This window comes from Pezoporus wallicus, unplaced genomic scaffold (assembly GCF_028554395.1).
Source record: "Pezoporus wallicus isolate ANWC-B61680 ecotype Strahan unplaced genomic scaffold, APGP_CSIRO_Pwel_v1 contig_2348, whole genome shotgun sequence".
Lineage (NCBI taxonomy): Eukaryota > Metazoa > Chordata > Aves > Psittaciformes > Psittacidae > Pezoporus > Pezoporus wallicus.
In genome coordinates this window covers 1,117,414-1,134,033 of record NW_026636985.1, presented here as the reverse complement: position 1 = coordinate 1,134,033, position 16,620 = coordinate 1,117,414, and the positions used below count along the sequence as shown (strand labels likewise).

The following is a 16,620-nucleotide window of genomic DNA, read 5'->3' as shown; positions in this document are numbered from 1 at the left end:
GGGAGAGACTTTCAGCAGGGCCTGTTGTGACAGGAGGAGGGGGGATGGTTTTAAACTAAAGAGGGAGATTCAGGCTGTGCTATGATTCTATGGCTTTATAGCAGTGGTTACATAGGTCTCCAGAAGACACATGAAGCCAAGGCTTTACTAACCATAAACCAGTTACTACCTCCTCCAATGAAACGTGTACGTTGTTTTGGACCATATATCTGCCTCTCGTAAAAGGACACCTCATTGAAGTTTCACACATCTTCCGAACCATCCTTTATCAGACACATGGAACCGAGACCCTTTCACAAGTATACCCAAACCACCCTTCCAGCCAGCAGGTAGGACAACCACACTACACTTCATGCTGTGGGGAAACTCAGCTTTCAGCCCCTGCGGCTGACCCCTCCTTGCAACCAGACACTGCCCTAGAAGCTCCATCAGCCTTTAAAAGGATGGTTATTTCTTCCCCTTTGAACTGAAGTTGATCATCCCATAGAATGACTATTGCAGCAGGGCAGCTGGAATGAGATGCAGGCATCAAGTATGTGGGTTGTCACATAAAACCCTGTCGTTTTCCATGGCTCTGGGAAGTCAGAAACCAGCATTTGCCAGGATAAAGCTGAACCCAAGAGCTCAGTTCAGGGCTGTGCCAGTCAACACGTCAATAGCACATCCTCCTCAAGTGTTTGTCTCTGTAACTGTTGCTCTGCTGGGCTTCAGTGGCTGGGTAAGCAGTGCTTTTAGTTCTTCACACAGTAAGCTTCATCTCCTACTGCACCTCCTTCCCCTCCAGCATCCTCACCCTGGTTTCCCATCAACAGTCCCATCTTTATGCCCTCTGGATCAAAACTCCCCCTATCTGAAGTTACAGCTCTTTTTCCATGGAACCTTCCCAAACATCTCTTGGCACATAAAAGGAACAACCTGAAGTTCAAGAATGGTGAGCACCTATTTGAAGGACTGATATAACCATTGCTACCATCATCAAAACACACCCTCTCTACCCCACAAAAGGAGGACGATTCCTGCTTTCAGTTCCAAAGGCACTGAAGTGGGACAATTGGAATAGTCTACAACCCATTTGCTCCTCACCTCTACCAGAACAAGCTATAGAAGGGGCCCAAAATGAAGGCTCACACTTTGCTGACCATAACAACTCCTTCTAGCACAGCAAGGTTTCCATCTATAACTTGCATCTACCTGCAGCCATCTAGTCAAGCCCAAGGGTATGGCTATAAATGCCCAGGTCTGCATTTAGAAAGAAATACTCCCCCAATACATAAAGCATCTTCTGAAACACACTGCAGGCTTTTTAAAGTCTTCACTTGACCTAAAATAGATAGAAGCAATACAACTAACCTTCCTGCAGTCAGCAGAGAGTTCACAAAAGCACCATTGGCTCAGTTACTCACTGTGTTACTCAGAAGCCCTGCGATAGAAGACACTCGTCGCTTGTAAAGCCTCTCTTAAAGCAGGCCAAGAGCTCAGAGTGGGACAAGGATTTCTAAAGCCTAACTCTAAGATAATAAAAGCCAAATTTAAAATCATTATCTCTTCATATTCCCAGAGAGGAACACGATGATCAGCGAGCCAGCACTTTGCAGCTGAATGCTTGATGCTAGAAACGTGCAATGTAAGAAGAGGCTCATCATGAGGATGCCAAATTCTCCTGCTGGAGAAAAACCCAGTAAATGGAAATTAAGACTAAGTAAACCATTATGGCTTTGACAAGAGATGTTCTGTGGTCAACTGTGCTGGCATTTTGCACATCTCGACTCCATGCAAGGCTGAGATTGACACTCCACATGGCTCCGTGCTTCCAGACTGACTAAACCCTGCCCTCCTGCAGGTGCTTTTCTCCTGCTCACTGTGACAAGATGCTCCAGAACCCAAAGCTGCAGCAACCCAAACTCCTTACGGTGTCCTGCACTGTTTAGACTGCTCATTCCCGAGCCTCTCATGGCACCTTCTCGGAGTCCCCATGCTTTTCTTTAATTCACAAACCAGAAGGAAACAGAATCAAGCCCACAAACTCTTCCACAAAGACTTCACAACAGTTCTGTGCCCTGCAGCTGATAGAGATACGTAAAGACACCCAAATCAGAGACTGATGTTGATCCAAGTTCTCCTTATACTCACACAGCTTTGGGCTCACTTCAAGAAGCCTCAGAGCTGTCAGAGGTGGCATTGACCCAAGCAGTTTTGCAGCATCTTTTTATTGAGCTCTTTAAAAAGAACACAAATGAGGCAAAGAAGTGTTCTTTGTCTTTCCAAATACTTCAGGAGCAATTCAGAGATACTAAACAACACAAAGATGTTTGATTCTTTGAGGAAACGCTGCTGTGCTGTGCCACACTCAACGGCTCCTAAGAGATGCTGTCAAACTGGGTTGGGAGGTGCAGTTCAGAGCTGGATGAGCCTCTAAGCCCAGCTGCAGCCCAAGAGCTTTCTTCTCTTACTGACTGGCAGTGGACACATCAAAACACAACTGATGGACAAGTAACCATGAGTGGATTTACATCTCAAGCAGCGGATACAGTGCGGAGTGCTGCAGGCACACACGTGGCCCTGGGTGGAAGGCACCTCCTGCCCTTCCCTTTACCAACCTTAGATTCCCCACTGGCTAAAATCATATCCACAGGTCCTGACAGGCAGGGATTTCACAGAGTCACTCAGCTCCTTGCAATTGCTGCCCACAGCATTGGGAGTTCATTCACTCCTTCAGGCAACAAGCAAGGATACAAGAATGAGCAGGCTTCTCCACCCTGCCCTGCTAGCACCCTGAGCCCTCAGCCTCCCTATGCTTGCAATGGCCACCATCCAAACACAACGCAAATGTTGCTCTGGAATCGGGCTGTGAATCCAGGAAAACAGCCAAGAAATCACTGACTGGGTCAATGAAGATCAGGAATGAGTTTGAGTCTATTCCTGCAGACACTCGATTTTACCATTACCTACTAAAGGCTTGTATTTCTTCAGGTTCGAGCAGGTGGAATATCACTCTGCTCTGTAAGGGTCCTGGGGTTAGCTCTGCCGAGGGCTCACATTTCCCAGAGGAAGAGTCACTAGGACCAGAAGCAGTTCACACAGGTCAGCCTCCATGTCTGATGATGCCATGTCTGTCTGCTCTCCATCCCACCCTGGCCCCTATGGCCTTCTACACCGAGTGTAAATCTGGACTTAGTCCCACTTAAGTCCCGGTAACTCCAGCTACGCAAGCTAGACTCAAACCCCAACCAATAGCCTCCCTAGAGCAGGAGTTTCACTTCAATACAAGTGGTTAAATCCAGGTCAGCTGTCTGGCTGAGCAATGAAGGGATCATAGGAAACAGCTTGGATTACTCGCTTCATCTGGCCAAGGATCTTTCAGAGCCAAGTTTTCCTTCACACATGCGAGTTTTCTGCACATGGATATAAATGCCCACAGTAGGCAAGAGCACAGGAAGGAGCACCTCTGACATGGAGTGGATACAGCCACAGCTTACTGAGAACACATCCTCATTGCTATTCCTTCCTCCCTACCTGCAGCTAAATTCATCTGGGAGCTGCCTCTAAATGGTCCACTGAGTTAGAGGGTGACAGCAACGGACACCCAGGGCTGGGTCATATCTTCATTAATGACTTGCATGGATGATGTTTCTGCAATATCAGCGTCAGCAAACCCCAAATGTTTGGGTTTTATCAGCCTCTTCCTTCTTCACAAAGGCCCGTATCTTATCTTGCATCCAGGCTGCACCATCTTCTGCCCTCTGTTTTGCTACCGTGGGTCTATGGGAGCCTTGGTGCATGAAGCCCCTCAGCAGCACAGGAACACAAAAGGCTGTGGCTGTGCCATCTAGGACCAGCTCTCAGCAGTTCTCCCAAGGTAAGCCAGCCTCACCTTCCACAGCATCTTGGTACAGCCTCCACTGCGAGATGCTCAGCACCCTGTGGGACTAGATCCCGTGTGTAACCTCAATAGCATACAACCGCACTCCAAATAGCACCCAGTTGAGTTGTAGCCCTACCTCCCTTTGCTTTTTCTGCAGCCAAAGCACAAGAGAAATGGATTCATCCAGTCTTAACCCACAGGAAGACAGCTCCTTCAGCAAAACTGCATCCTCTGGGGTGTCTTTGCATCACTTCTGGATCATAACTCTGCCAGGCTGAGGTCCCATGGTTACAGTGTGAGAAGCTCCTCTGCTGCTTCCTAAGCTGGGTGAGAGCTCTTGGAAGTGATAACAGACATTCAAGTGCACACAGGAGGCTACTGTCCCCAGACAAGCCTGTCTGGCATCATTCGAGCTCTGCTGGTGTTTGACACAGGCTGCAGAGCTTAACGGGATTACTCCTGAACAGCTGAATCCTGGATTTGCTTCTCCTTCGTGACCATAAGAAATGGGAGATTGGATTCAGCCCCCCTGAGGAGGGAGTCCCATCTCCAGCTGCCTGCAGACAGCCAGAGGAAACCCAGGTTGCTTGGACCAGCAGGTTTGCTTAAGGAGAGCATCGCAGGAAGTTAGAGCATCCCTGGATGAGGACAGCCCATTACACGTGCCCCTTCCCCATGGGTTACACGTTCACGTTGAGGGAGCTTCCTGCAGCCAGATGTGCTTCAAGAGCCAGTGCTGGGCCAAGGACCGAGCCCAGCGCAGCAGCTGGAGCACATCCTGCAGCAGCACACGCACAGGGCACTACATGGACTTGAGGAGTCACTAAATCCATGAGGCAGAAGGGCTCCAGCGCTGGTGGCTTCCAGGGCTGTGTTTGTTGTTTTTATTACTCCTTCAATCCCAGCAAGTAGGTTGCTCAATGCTTTAAATGGCTTTCATCCACCACCCAGACTCGCGTTTCATGCCTGGGAAGCTCAGTCTCTCCTGCCCCAGTGCCCTCTATCACTTTTAATCGTTTTGAGTCACTTTTAGAGCTATTTCAAAGTGAGCCCTGAGCCTATTACTTCATAGTTTGCCTGAAGGCCTCTATAGGCATCACCTCACTGCATCCAGGACTTCTGAAATCAGCCTCTAGACAACTGGAAGGTGCGAAACCCAGGCTAAAGAGTGCTCAGATTGTTTAGAACTTCAGCTGAGCCTTGAGGAACGACGGAGGTTTAAAGGTAAAGGATATGGGATAACCTATTCCACCACAGAAAGTCCCCATCAGCCTCCTCACAGGCTGAACAGCCAGGCCCGTGGCATATTGTTCTCATGAGTAACTTAAGCACTGTAACTCTCCTCCAAATCCCATTAGAGACCAAGGAAACTTTTGCATCAGTTCCTGTTCGTTTCTGCATCAGAAAAAAATCCCAGAAATGGAAAACCTGCAATTCTCAAGGCAGGATTGTTTGCTGGATACCTGGATGCATACACTGGGGTAAGCCTGCCTGCTTTAAAGCTTGTGCCAAGCCTCCTATTTCCACCCAAATAACCCCTTAAGCAAGGCTAGAAAGTGATGGCTTTTAGAAAGAGGACAGCCCAGCTCTGGAAACCAGTGCCCGTTAAAACTGCATGGGCTCCCAGGTGTAACACAGACGTCCATCAGATGTGAGAGAGCCTCCAATCCTGCTTCAAGTGCCAGAGAAACAGCACTTGAAGGACGAGCCATGCTCTGGCTTTGTTTGTTGATGTGGAGCAATGGGAGTATTCCAACTAATGGCTGAGCAGCCAAAGCAACACAATGCACTAGGCAGTTAGATCTTGCCGCTGAAGAAAGCGGTAAGACTCAAAGCCTTAGGACAAGCGGCACGTTTCAATAGCCACTGTCTTGGTCTGACTTTTTACCCAGTATTTTGTAACAAAGCGTGATGGAATTCCAAGTCTTTTATACTAAGGGAATGTGGGAGCTACTGCAAGACACTCCAGAGGATCAGAATGAGTGCTTTGGCAGCTTGCAACTACTTTCCTGTGTCTGAAATTCATGGTTAATAATGTCAGTACCATGGCTCTGGCATAGACATTCTCCAGTATTCCCAATCCCCTGGTGAAAAAGAACTCTTCTTAATCCAGAAAATGAGGAGGATCACTGTAGCTAGTACTGGCCTAGTCTTTCTTTTTGTCCGTTGCTGTATTGGCTTCCCAAAGCTCAGCACATTTCTATTCCATATTGCTCCATCTGGAATGTGAAGGCCTGTAAAGAGGCAAACTTGCCAGTGCCAAGAAGATGGTGCCATCAGAACCGGTGATGAAAAAAGCGAGGTAGGAAGTTATCTTCGGTATAAACAGTTAAACAGTCAGAATATGCAATTGATTAACAGGAAACAAAGAGAATGTGACTCAGCAGAGCAAATAAAGGTCTCTTTAAATAGGGCTGTTTTCCATCACAATGGCCAAAGCCAGACCCTTTCAAAGGGAAGAAGTCGACTCTCAGAGCCAGTTGTTACCTGAAAGTTGCTGCTTTAGAGGTTAGGGAAGAGCGTACGGAGCTCGGGAGCAAGTGGAACAGGATCAGACCTCCAGGCAGGAGCACTGCCTCCACCTTTTCAGCTATAGAAGTAACGCCTGCAACGATAGCACCCACTTCCAGGAGTGCCTCAACCTCCTCTGGCCATCGGGAAACCCGAGGGCACCATGGAGCTGCCCTTTTCCCAACCACTCTTTCAAGCACTCAACAAAGCTTCGTTACCAGCCCCAGCAACACTGAAAACAAAGTCCAATGGCATTATAAACCAGACCGACCCAAGCAACAAACCCAAAGCCCAGAGCAGCAACTGGGAGTCTGGCAGGTCCCTCGGGGACACAGTGACTTCCACAAGCCCGAATCCAAGGAAAACCCCTCGGGATCGGTATATGCCGTCCCAGTGCATGCAGAGGAGAAAGATTTCCTTGCAAACAAAGTAGAACTCACTTACTTGTCTAGAATGAAGTACAAATCAAATCCCCCGTAACAGGCAGGACCCCCGTTCTCTCGCTTTCCACCTTGTCCATCGCAGGCCAGCATAAACGTTGCAAGGAAGAGCCATTTGAAGCCGGATCTCAAGATGCTTCGCTTTGCAATGGCCATTGTATCCAGAGAGGAGGAGAAAAAGAACTCTCTTCTTCCCGGGCTCCTTTATTTCGCAGGTCTCTGCACAAAAGCCATCCACCGCCCTCTTAAAAGCGTCTTTTATCCCTTAAAGCTCCACTCGCGGCAGTTGTCCTCGGGAATGGCGAGGCTTTCCCGTTGTTCCCCCTCGCACTCCTGGTCCTGGGTCTCAGGTTTCAAGATGCACAATGCTGGATTCCACTTTGTTTTACTTAAAGGGGCTGGAGCCTCCCTCGGAGCGGCACCAGCGCTGTGCAAAAGGAGCAGCAGCCTTCTGGCAAAACCCGGCTTTGTCACACGCTCCAGGCAGCACAGGCAGGGTTTGAGGGTGTTCTCCCCCCCATCCTCGATTATTGTTGTTATTAGGAAGGATGGGGAGGTTTGGTTTTCAGGAGGGAAAAAGAGCTCTGAGAATGCCACCTCGTGGTGGGAGCTCGGGCTGAGCATCCCGAGCGCACCATCACCTACGGGCCAGCTTTAGGGGCGAGCATAAAAACGACCATGCAGGGATGTGTGTGGTGACGGCTTTGTTTCTCACATAGGCAACATCTGAGATTTAAAGGACCAACAGCTCCGGGAGGGGTGAGCAATAAGGGATCTGATTGCATACAGCAGTTAACAGTTAAGCTCCAGCTGATGCCCTCAGTGTATGAATAGGTCAAGGTCAGCTTGGATTGGGTTTAGAGCAAGCTGCTCTAGTGGAAGGTGTCCCTGCCCGTGACAGGAGGTTGGAACTGGATGAGCTTTAAGGTCCCTTCCAACCCAAACCATTCTATGATCATCTAGTCACTGCTATGTGTCCTATGGGGCCCTTTTCTGAAACCCACAGCATGGCAGAAGGCAGCTCTGTCAGTTTGGGGTACCTGTGGGGTGCCTGACAGGGGAGGTGTAGGCCCTGACAGTGTCCTGTAGGTTCTGTGAGTGCTCACTTGGGTGTCTTTGATGGGGGGACAACCTTTGCCTCGCAAAGTCTGACCTGTGTAATGGCTTCTGTTCCCTAGTTTTCATGGCCCTTCAGGAAGCTGTTACAGCATCTGCATGGGTAATCGAGCAGTAACAAATTGCCTGCAGTGCCCAGTGTTATTATCACAAACATATTATCACTGCACAGGAGCTATTTCCCTATTGTCAGTGTAGACATGTCCTTAAATTCACTGCCTGTATCCTCAGGTTGTGTAATGCACCCAGCAGAGCTACTGTGATCTACACGGTGTAGGACAACAGGCTTTGGCTGTTGAGTTCCCACTTCAATTGCACAACGTACAACTCGAGGCTGTCACCCAGTGGCCAAGGAAGCTTTTTTCCTTCCCTGGATCGCTCCAAGTTTTCAAGGGATCCAGAATTCATAGAATCATAGAACAGTTAGGGTTGGAAAGGACCTTAAGATCCCCCAGTTCCAACCCCCAATCATCCAGTTCCACCCCCTAATTCCAAAATTCATTTGTCTCTTACTTCTATCTGACTCTGCCCTGCTTTGATTTCACTTCCCCCTGCTGCAGCATGTAAAGCTGTGCTGCCTTATTCCCCTGGTGATCAGTTTGTTGCAGCAGCTTTTTCACTCTGTGTATGTACATAACTCCCTCCTGAAGAGCAGTAGTCTGTGAACAGTTGAAAACCCATTGCTTGTAATGTACCAACCAGGAGAAAACATGGGGTAGGGAATAATTTTACCGTAACCTAAGAAGGCCACAGCATTGCTTTCCAGGTCTTGGGTTTCAATCTCTGCCTAGGAGCAAGGGGTGCAGTAAATGAGCTTTGGTTAGAGCTGTAGGCACAGTGCTGTATAATAAAGCTACACGCTTCTCAAAGCCTTCCCTCCTCTACTCAGTGTTGAGTGTGTATTGCTTGTGTTTGCCTTTAACCAATCCCAAGCACTTTGCCAAGGCCGGAGCATCCTTGCAGCACCTCTGCAAGTGGGTTTTTTAGGTTCACTTACAGCCAGGCAAGGTTCAGCCCAGGTTATCAGAGGGCCCTTTCTAACTGCTCCATTTGCTCAGATATTTGGACAGTGATTATCAGTAATTATTAGCAGTTGAGTAGATATTGAGCAGTAATTAGCACCCTGGAGACCTTGAATTGCATGTATCTGAAGCAATTCAGTCTAAGGTAACACTGGTTATGTAGAAACATGCATCTATGAGCAATGAGCACGCAAGCAGCACTGCTGAAGCACTGTTGGTTTAAATGAATAGCAGGGTCTTCTGCGGTTGGGTTTCAGGCTAAGGATAAGCACGGATGCCAGCAGGAGGGAGCAGAGCTGTGCAGGATGAAGGATTTGGATTTACTGACTGCAATTCACCCAATCCTATGGGATTTAAAACCAAGGATTTATTTTTCCTGTTACTGCAGGGACTGTTGGACCTGCAGTGTCTGACCTGCCCCTTTCAAAGTGTTATAATCATGAAGGAGGTGACCATTCATCTACAAGGCAAGATGTTGTATCTTAACTGATTCTGATCCTCCTTGAAGACTTTCATTGGAAGAGGCTTAATTGTACTGACACATGCTCCAAACTAGAGTCTGGACTGCAGTGATACATGGAACACTTTCCCCTCTTCAGCCTAATCATCTTCTCCTAATCATGCTTAAAAGTCTCCTTTGATTGAGCATTGTCTATTGTCTTTAATACAGCACTTCTTTTATAGGGCAAAATGCATAGGGGTATATCAGGTGGAGGTGGCTTTTGAAAACCCCAAAGCAGTGTGTATGAGAGCTGACTTGGTGCCCACGTGCTATGCACGGCTCTCTGCCATTGAATGTCACCTGCTGGGCTACAGCCATCTTCTGCAGTGCTGGAGGATGGAGCAGGCTGGTGGAGCTATAGTGAGACTGCTCCTGCTGTATTTGCTCTGCAGAGCTCTCAGCCCAGCAGAGTGAAGCCAACGTGTCCATCTGCTGGGAGAGGATGGTGTGGGAAGGAGCTAAAGGAACTTGGGTGATTCCAGAAAGGAAAGTGATCAGCCATAACAAACTGCTGTCTGTCTCTCTCCTCTGCTAGGCCTGATGTGTGCTAACCCACACATTCAGATGCTAACCCATCATTCAGATGCTTCTCCCCGAGATGTGCCTAAGTGGACTCTGTGTCCTGCAGAACAAAGCCTCTAGGGACCAGTGTAATGGCAGCTGAGGGATGCTGCATGGCTGGTATCCTTCTTTCAGACAGATTTGCAGTCACCTGGAAAACCCAAAGCATTTTGATGGAACAGAGGAAATCATCTTTGAAGTTTTGAGCAACAGGGACCTTGCCTTGCTAAAAACTCCTGTACCTGAGTACCACTAGCCACAGTCTTTCCATAGGAAAAAACTGAGAGTCTAGGAACAGGACAGCTCTAAATCCTACAAATAGACTCCTCTTCCACTAAAAAAGGCAAATTCCTTGTGTTGTTCCCCTTTCTGCTTTCATGCCATGTGAATGAAGAGTCTGGAAAGGGAAAGTCTGAACTCTGCATGCCTTATTTGTAATGTACATAGGCTGACACTTGCCCACCTCTAAGGGAGGTGGAGAGATGTAATCAAAGTATTGCTTTCTGGGTGTGCCCACAGCTGATAAAGGGCATAGAAATGAGAAAGTAGCCAGAGTTAACCCATGCTAAAGACCTTTAATTGAAAGATATGGTCACCAGTTGATCTGTTTCAGCATCTGAATCATCAAGAACAACACTCTCGGAAGAGATGCCGGGGATGAACAGTTTCGGGGTCAGTTTTGTGTAGCAGCTCTCGAGCATCTTGGTTCAAGAAAGGCAAGATTTTCACACATTGTCATAGCCACGGCAGTATTTAAGCTCCACAGCACGCATGACATCAAGTGTAGTGCAAGATCCTTCATTGTACGTGTCTTGGGGTCCTATAAGAACAAGGAAACAGAATACCATGTGCTAATACTGAAGATGGGTGCTCACCGCCAGCCCCTGATACCTGGCACACTGCACTCATTTTTAGTTGACTTAACCCATCTCAAGCAGCAAAGCAAGCAGTGAGCAGGTGGAAATGCTGCTGTGTCAGAATGCACCATCCTTGGCCTGATCTGCAGAGCATCTTTCTCATGACAGGGTCTGCAATCAGCTTGCAGTAAGGCTCTGAGTACTCTGCTGGTGCTCCAGGATTAACTCCTAGGAGTAAAACTCAGTTCCTTCCTATGTAATTGAAAAGAACTTCTTGTTTCCCCACAGTACAAGAAATCCTGTTGCAAGTGATCAAAATATGGTCATGGCCTTACAGCAAGACAGCTGATGTAGATGGGTCTCCATAGCAATAGCTGGAGCTCTACATCGGTGTATCTTTATTGCTCTGAGCCATGCTTTTACTCATTGCTGCACTAGAAATTCCTTCCATGTACCACCAAATGTAGTCACCAAACACAGCTGGATCTTTACCAAAGAAAGGAATGATCAAAGATACGCTATTTATTATTCTTTGGGATTTGCAGTACAAAGGGACACTGGTACACCCTATACTATCAGTGCATTATGTGGTTGTGCTGGTTATGAGGCCCTGTCATTCTTTCTTGTTACCAGAGAATCATATGAAGTTGTTAACTCCCAGGTAATGGGATCATTCCATACCTTAAAAAACCTACAGAGAATGGAGCAACCTGGGTTAGTATTGTGAAACACAAGGATTTGGTGGGATTCCTTGGAAAACTCAGCAGCAGCCTGAAGGAGAGCACTTCTTTGGACCACCCTTTTTCTCTGCATTGGCATTAAAGCTGCAAAATTCTGAGCCAAAACTTAACCCATCTTAAGCTTTACTAAAGAAGTAGCAAGGGTTTGGATCAGATCATTATGGAGGTTGTGGCTCAGCACTCTTCCAACCCGGATCTGCGGAGACACTGATTTGTGTCCATCTCCAGTTGGAACAGCAGCATGTGTGTTATTCCCCAAGGAAAACCAAACAAAAGCCTGCATAGAGACATCATTCGTTTGCCTGCACTCACCCCGAACTTCATGAGCCGTGTAGCTTGTGAGTCCGCTGCACATATTGGAGATGTCTGGGCCGTAAGAGTTGAGGTCCTCGACAGGTTCCTTGACGATGAATGTGACCTCCCTTCTGGGTTTTTCTTCGCCTTCCAGGATCTAGACATGAAATAACATCATTCAGCAAGGTCAGTGCATTTAATGCTATGTATATTCCTGTTTCTGGAATGATGACTTAGCGTTGTGGACTCCTGTTCTGGCTCATGCCATTAACACGGAGGAATGGCTGCTGAACCCAGAGATGCTCTCTTGTGCCCTAAAGGAACATAGAGGTCTGAACAATAGCATCTGCAAAACAACGCTCTGGAATGAAAATGCCATTTCCTATTGAAATGACTCAGAGCTATTTTTAGGTATTGCCATTCCAAAATAATTAATGCCATTGAAGGTTTCCTAATTTAAGCTGTTTCTTAGCAACCTGCACACCTAAAGTTCCTCAGAGAAAGCAGAGTGTGTGTGTGTGGGGGGGGAATGATGCACCTACTCTTTTCCTATGGGAAAACCACCCCCATGGCAAATTCCCAAGCCACATTCCTGTTCAGAAGAATAAAATCCTTCTACCTGTGAAAACCTCAGCCAAGAAAAAGCACAGTTAAGAAACAGCTTGATGATTCCAGGGTAAAGACGCACGTAGTGTAAGGGGTGACTGGGATGGACGTAGGCTTTCGAAATGATGGTGGGATTTGAAAGCCCACCCCAATGTGCTTCCTCTTGCTGGTAAGCAAGGTTCTGAGATGAGCTTTAGTACAAGCAAGTACAGGGATGCACTTTAGTACGAGCAAGCCTGGAGCTACAGCTAGAGGCAGATGGTTTTGCTCAAGCCTGTACTTGGACAACTCTCCCCTTTTTCTTCCCCACCCTGCCTTCTTGCCCTTAAAAGCCAGGATTCTCCTAAGGACTCAGCTCTCAGACTTCCAGGGAAGTCAGTGAGTGCAAAAGGCTCCTATGCTGAATGCTGAGGTGGGTTTTTAAATACCTGTGCTAATCCTGATGACAGAACTTATGCTAATGCGATGCTTTGAAAAGGCTCTGAAAGCTTGAATCTTAACCTTTTTTCCTCATTACTGGGTTATTTTTTCTTTTCCAACTCGAGCTGCTTAAAACCCTTTTTAGCCTGCAAAGAATGTGAGGTTATAATGAGCACCAAGCCAAAAGCCTCCAAACATAAAACAATATCAAAAGATTGCCTGCTTTTTAAACCATCACTAAAACATGCAAGCCCTCCACTGCAAGCATCTGAACGCGGGCATTCTAACCTGTCAAAGGTTAATGTAAAGTGTCACTGAAATGGATACAGCTTCATAATCAATGGTGTGATCTAAATGGGTTTTAAGTAACTGTTGGATAAAAAGCTTTTTGCAAGTGATGATATCTCTGTCATCTGTTTGCTTTGCACTGTTGTGCAACTCCACACGTAGCTACTCTTTACCCCGTTCTCTTCAGTCAGGCTGCGAAGCGTGTCGAACCCAGGGAACTCTTCTCTGTTCATGGTGGAGATGAAGCAAGATCTGTCGGGCAGCACTTTGGTTGCAATAAAGCCCTGGAAAAGAAAGGTATTGACAACTAGAATTCAGTTTTTCAGTAATTAAGATTGGAATAAAGTCTGTATTAAAGTCATAAATGCCGGTAATTTCCACTCCAAAACTCAAAATGTGAAGATCAAAGAAAGAAGTCCTGTATTCTGGTCAGCTCTACAGGACATCTTCTGATAAAGCAATTGCCACTCACGTTCTCATAGTTCCAAATGGTTTTCCATGAGCCATGGGTGCTCCTCTGCTCAATAGTTGCCACGTGCCTTTCGTTGTTGAGGTTCAGCATTTGGTAGCCTCCTTCAACAGCAATTTGGTTTCCTCCTTCTGGATTCGGAAACTACCAAACAGAATTAAACAACACTGTAAGACTTTCAGTCTATTATGTCCCCAAATCACTGCTACAATAGAAGCAATGCTGCCTACAGGGAGCACCTGGAGTGACCACAGTGTTTCCAACATGACAGAGAATTAAGGCTGTGGCATTCTGGAATAGTTCCATGAGTAATTCCTATATCTTACAATGGTCATCTGCTGGGTTTAAGAGTTTTATATACAAAGATGTTTTAGGTTCATTTCCTCCAAAAGGATGGGGAAAGAAGCAAAGAAAATGCAAGGGAACATAGAAACAACATCAACGGATGTGGCATTTGATCCCTGTACTCACGTCTTCAGCAAGGGTTGGAGTCAACAAGACTCCAAGAAGGACCGCAGTCACAATCTGAAATGGAAATGGGAAACCAAAGTGTTACTGCAGGTCTGGCTGACAAATCTGGTCCTGAGAATCCTAATTCCTAATGTGGTGTTTAAGTGTAACCCAGATCTTTTTGGGCTGGCATACTGGAATTACAATAGCCCTTGCTTTCCCCTTGAGTAATACAAAATAGACATGGAAAAAGCTCCTTCTTGAAGAGGTGAATCTGCAGCTGCTTCTGACACTGTGCAATAATATCCAGATATTTCACTGGAATGAAGAGAAGGGATTTAAATTCCTTCTTCTGGAGCATTACAAGAACGTGCTTGACCCATTAGGGCATTGCTCCAGTCCTGCAAAAGCACTGATAAAAATGGCCATGGATTTTAGGCTTCCTGCAGATCCTTACCCCTTCACCTGAGGAGATTGATGGGGCCTGAGTTGCTCACTCTGGAAGAGAAAATGCCCTCCAGAGAATACCTTTTTGCTCTAGATAGGCACATGCACTTTGGAGAGATAAACACGATAGCTTTAAATCAATTTGAGTTTATAGGGAGGAAAAGAAGCATGCGTACTTACAGTGAGTTTCATCTTGACCGCAGAGCTGACGCTAGTGCAGGCAGAATGAGTGATGTGAACTTATATAGTTCCCAGAATCAGGTGTGGAAGGCTTAAATGTTGAAATACAATGATTTTGCCATTTGTATCCCTGTTTGCATGTTGCTGAACATGGTTTCCTGCTCGAACTCCCTCATGAATATGGGGATTGTGCTTCTGCAAACTGGGACCTGATAATTACCGGGTAAGAAACCATTTGCAGTGGAAAATCAAACATGTCTTCTAGTAACCTTCTAGCTAATTGCTTTTGAAAATTAACATCAAACTCAAGACCAGAGATAACCTAAGGGGTAAAAACCCCAAAGCCTTGAACTAGACAAATAAATAAGAGCCAAAATGTACTGTGTGCTACCCATGTAACCGCAGCGCCCAAGGAAATCCATGGCCCGAACACAACATCGAACAACGTTTTGCAATCCGTAGGCAGTTCAAGCTGGAATATTCCATGGATGTGCAAGTCTTTGGGTGTCTCTTTGTTTGGCAACCATCATTTTATTCACCTTGTCTCCCACTGTTTTCCTTGGGGATACAAATCCTGAAGGAGGGGATCACTCAGGGAGGTCATGGAATACTCAGGGTTTAAGGCAAGTTGCTCAGTTTCATTTTGTGTGCTGCCCATGGCAGGGAAAAAGCCTGTAAAGGTTGAAAACCTGTTTTTTTTTAAACTGAAATTCAGCATGTTATTAAAAAAAATAAGACAAATGGGGGGTGTTACTATAGAAAACAATAAAAATTCCTTGGATGTGGAAAAAGCAACTCCTTCCCTTCATTGGGTCAGTAGTAATTGGGTGTTTTCTGCAAGGTGTGAGATTTTACTGTAAGGCACATGGTTAAGTTAAGCTTTCCGTGGAATGAAAAAAGCTTGGAGTAGTATTAAGCATCACAATGTGTAGTGTTATAGTAAGAATAGGACTCTGCATCAAGTTAAAGTACCTTTGTAAGAAACTGAACCTTGCTGCAGATGCATTATGTTTAATGATTAAGGCGATTTTAAGGCAATTATATTTAATGTTTAGGGCAATTTTGGCCTTAAACAAGAGGCCATTGGAGCAGGCATCAGTGTCCTGGTATTCCCTATCAAGGAGACCTGAGTGAGCCTGATGGAGAGTTACCTCTGTTTGCCTGCAGGGTACCACAGACTCTGCTCAGGTCAGATCCCTGCCACCTTGGGCACCTTTAAATCATCATCTGTTACAGAGCCTGGCCCATAGTCTTCAAGGGCTCCAGAAAGACATTTCCCAGTGACAGGCACTGTAGTGATAGGACAAGGAGTAACGGGTTCAAACTTAGGGGAAGTTTAGATTGGATCTAAGAAGGAAATTCTTTCCTGTGAGGGTGGTGAGGCACTGGAATGGGTTGCCCAGGGAGGTTGTGAATGCTCCATCCCTGGCAGTGTTCAAGGCCAGGTTGGACAGAGCCTTGGGTGAGATGGTTTAGTGTGAGGTGCCCCTGCCCATGGCAGGGGGGTTGGAACTGGATGATCTTAAGGTCCTTTCCAACCCAAACCATTCTATGATTCAATGATTCTATGACATGCGATGGGGTAAGTGAAGAGGATGCCTGGGTTATCTTGGGAAAAGGCAGTCTAAGGTTGGAAAAGAAGAGGAGATTCTCTCCAGAGACCTCAGGCACATTGGATGGGAGCTTTTGTTGAATGCTGCAGTGGGATTCTTGCTTTTCTTTGGAGTTTTGCTTTGGTGTTGATGTCAGTTAACTCTTAAAGACCCTCCCAAACATTTCCTCAACATAACAGGCTGCTACATCTTTTATATAGAGCAACTCTTGACTGTTCCTCAATGGGTAAAGGGTCTCTTAA

The 16,620-nt window shown here is 46.5% G+C and overlaps 2 protein-coding genes across 2 annotated transcripts in view; both read right to left on the bottom strand.

The window, feature by feature from the left end:
• ANTXR1 (ANTXR cell adhesion molecule 1) overlaps positions 1-7,220 on the bottom strand; it is a 73,697-nt gene extending 66,477 nt beyond the window's left edge. The window contains exon 1 of the mRNA XM_057402538.1: positions 6,818-7,220. Coding sequence (XP_057258521.1) covers positions 6,818-6,969 — 152 coding nt within the window. The 5' untranslated portion in view covers positions 6,970-7,220. The remainder of the gene's footprint in view (positions 1-6,817) is intronic.
• A 3,391-nt stretch (positions 7,221-10,611) lies between these two features.
• On the bottom strand, positions 10,612-14,786 carry LOC130595661 (gastrokine-1-like). The gene is made up of 6 exons (XM_057402594.1): positions 14,766-14,786; positions 14,160-14,213; positions 13,692-13,832; positions 13,393-13,503; positions 11,924-12,062; positions 10,612-10,834 (listed from the first exon to the last, which is right to left on the bottom strand). The coding sequence occupies exons 1-6, from the start codon at positions 14,775-14,777 to the stop codon at positions 10,740-10,742; spliced, it is 552 nt and encodes a 183-aa protein (XP_057258577.1). The 5' UTR covers positions 14,778-14,786; the 3' UTR covers positions 10,612-10,739.
• Between the last annotated feature and the right edge of the window lie 1,834 nt (positions 14,787-16,620).

Coding starts and splice junctions, on each gene's coding strand:
- LOC130595661 (XM_057402594.1), bottom strand. Junction 12,063..13,392: donor GCCTGACTGAAGAGAACGGG/GTAAAGAGTAGC, acceptor TTTCATGTCTAG/ATCCTGGAAGGCGAAGAAAA. Junction 10,835..11,923: donor CACGGCTCATGAAGTTCGGG/GTGAGTGCAGGC, acceptor TTGTTCTTATAG/GACCCCAAGACACGTACAAT.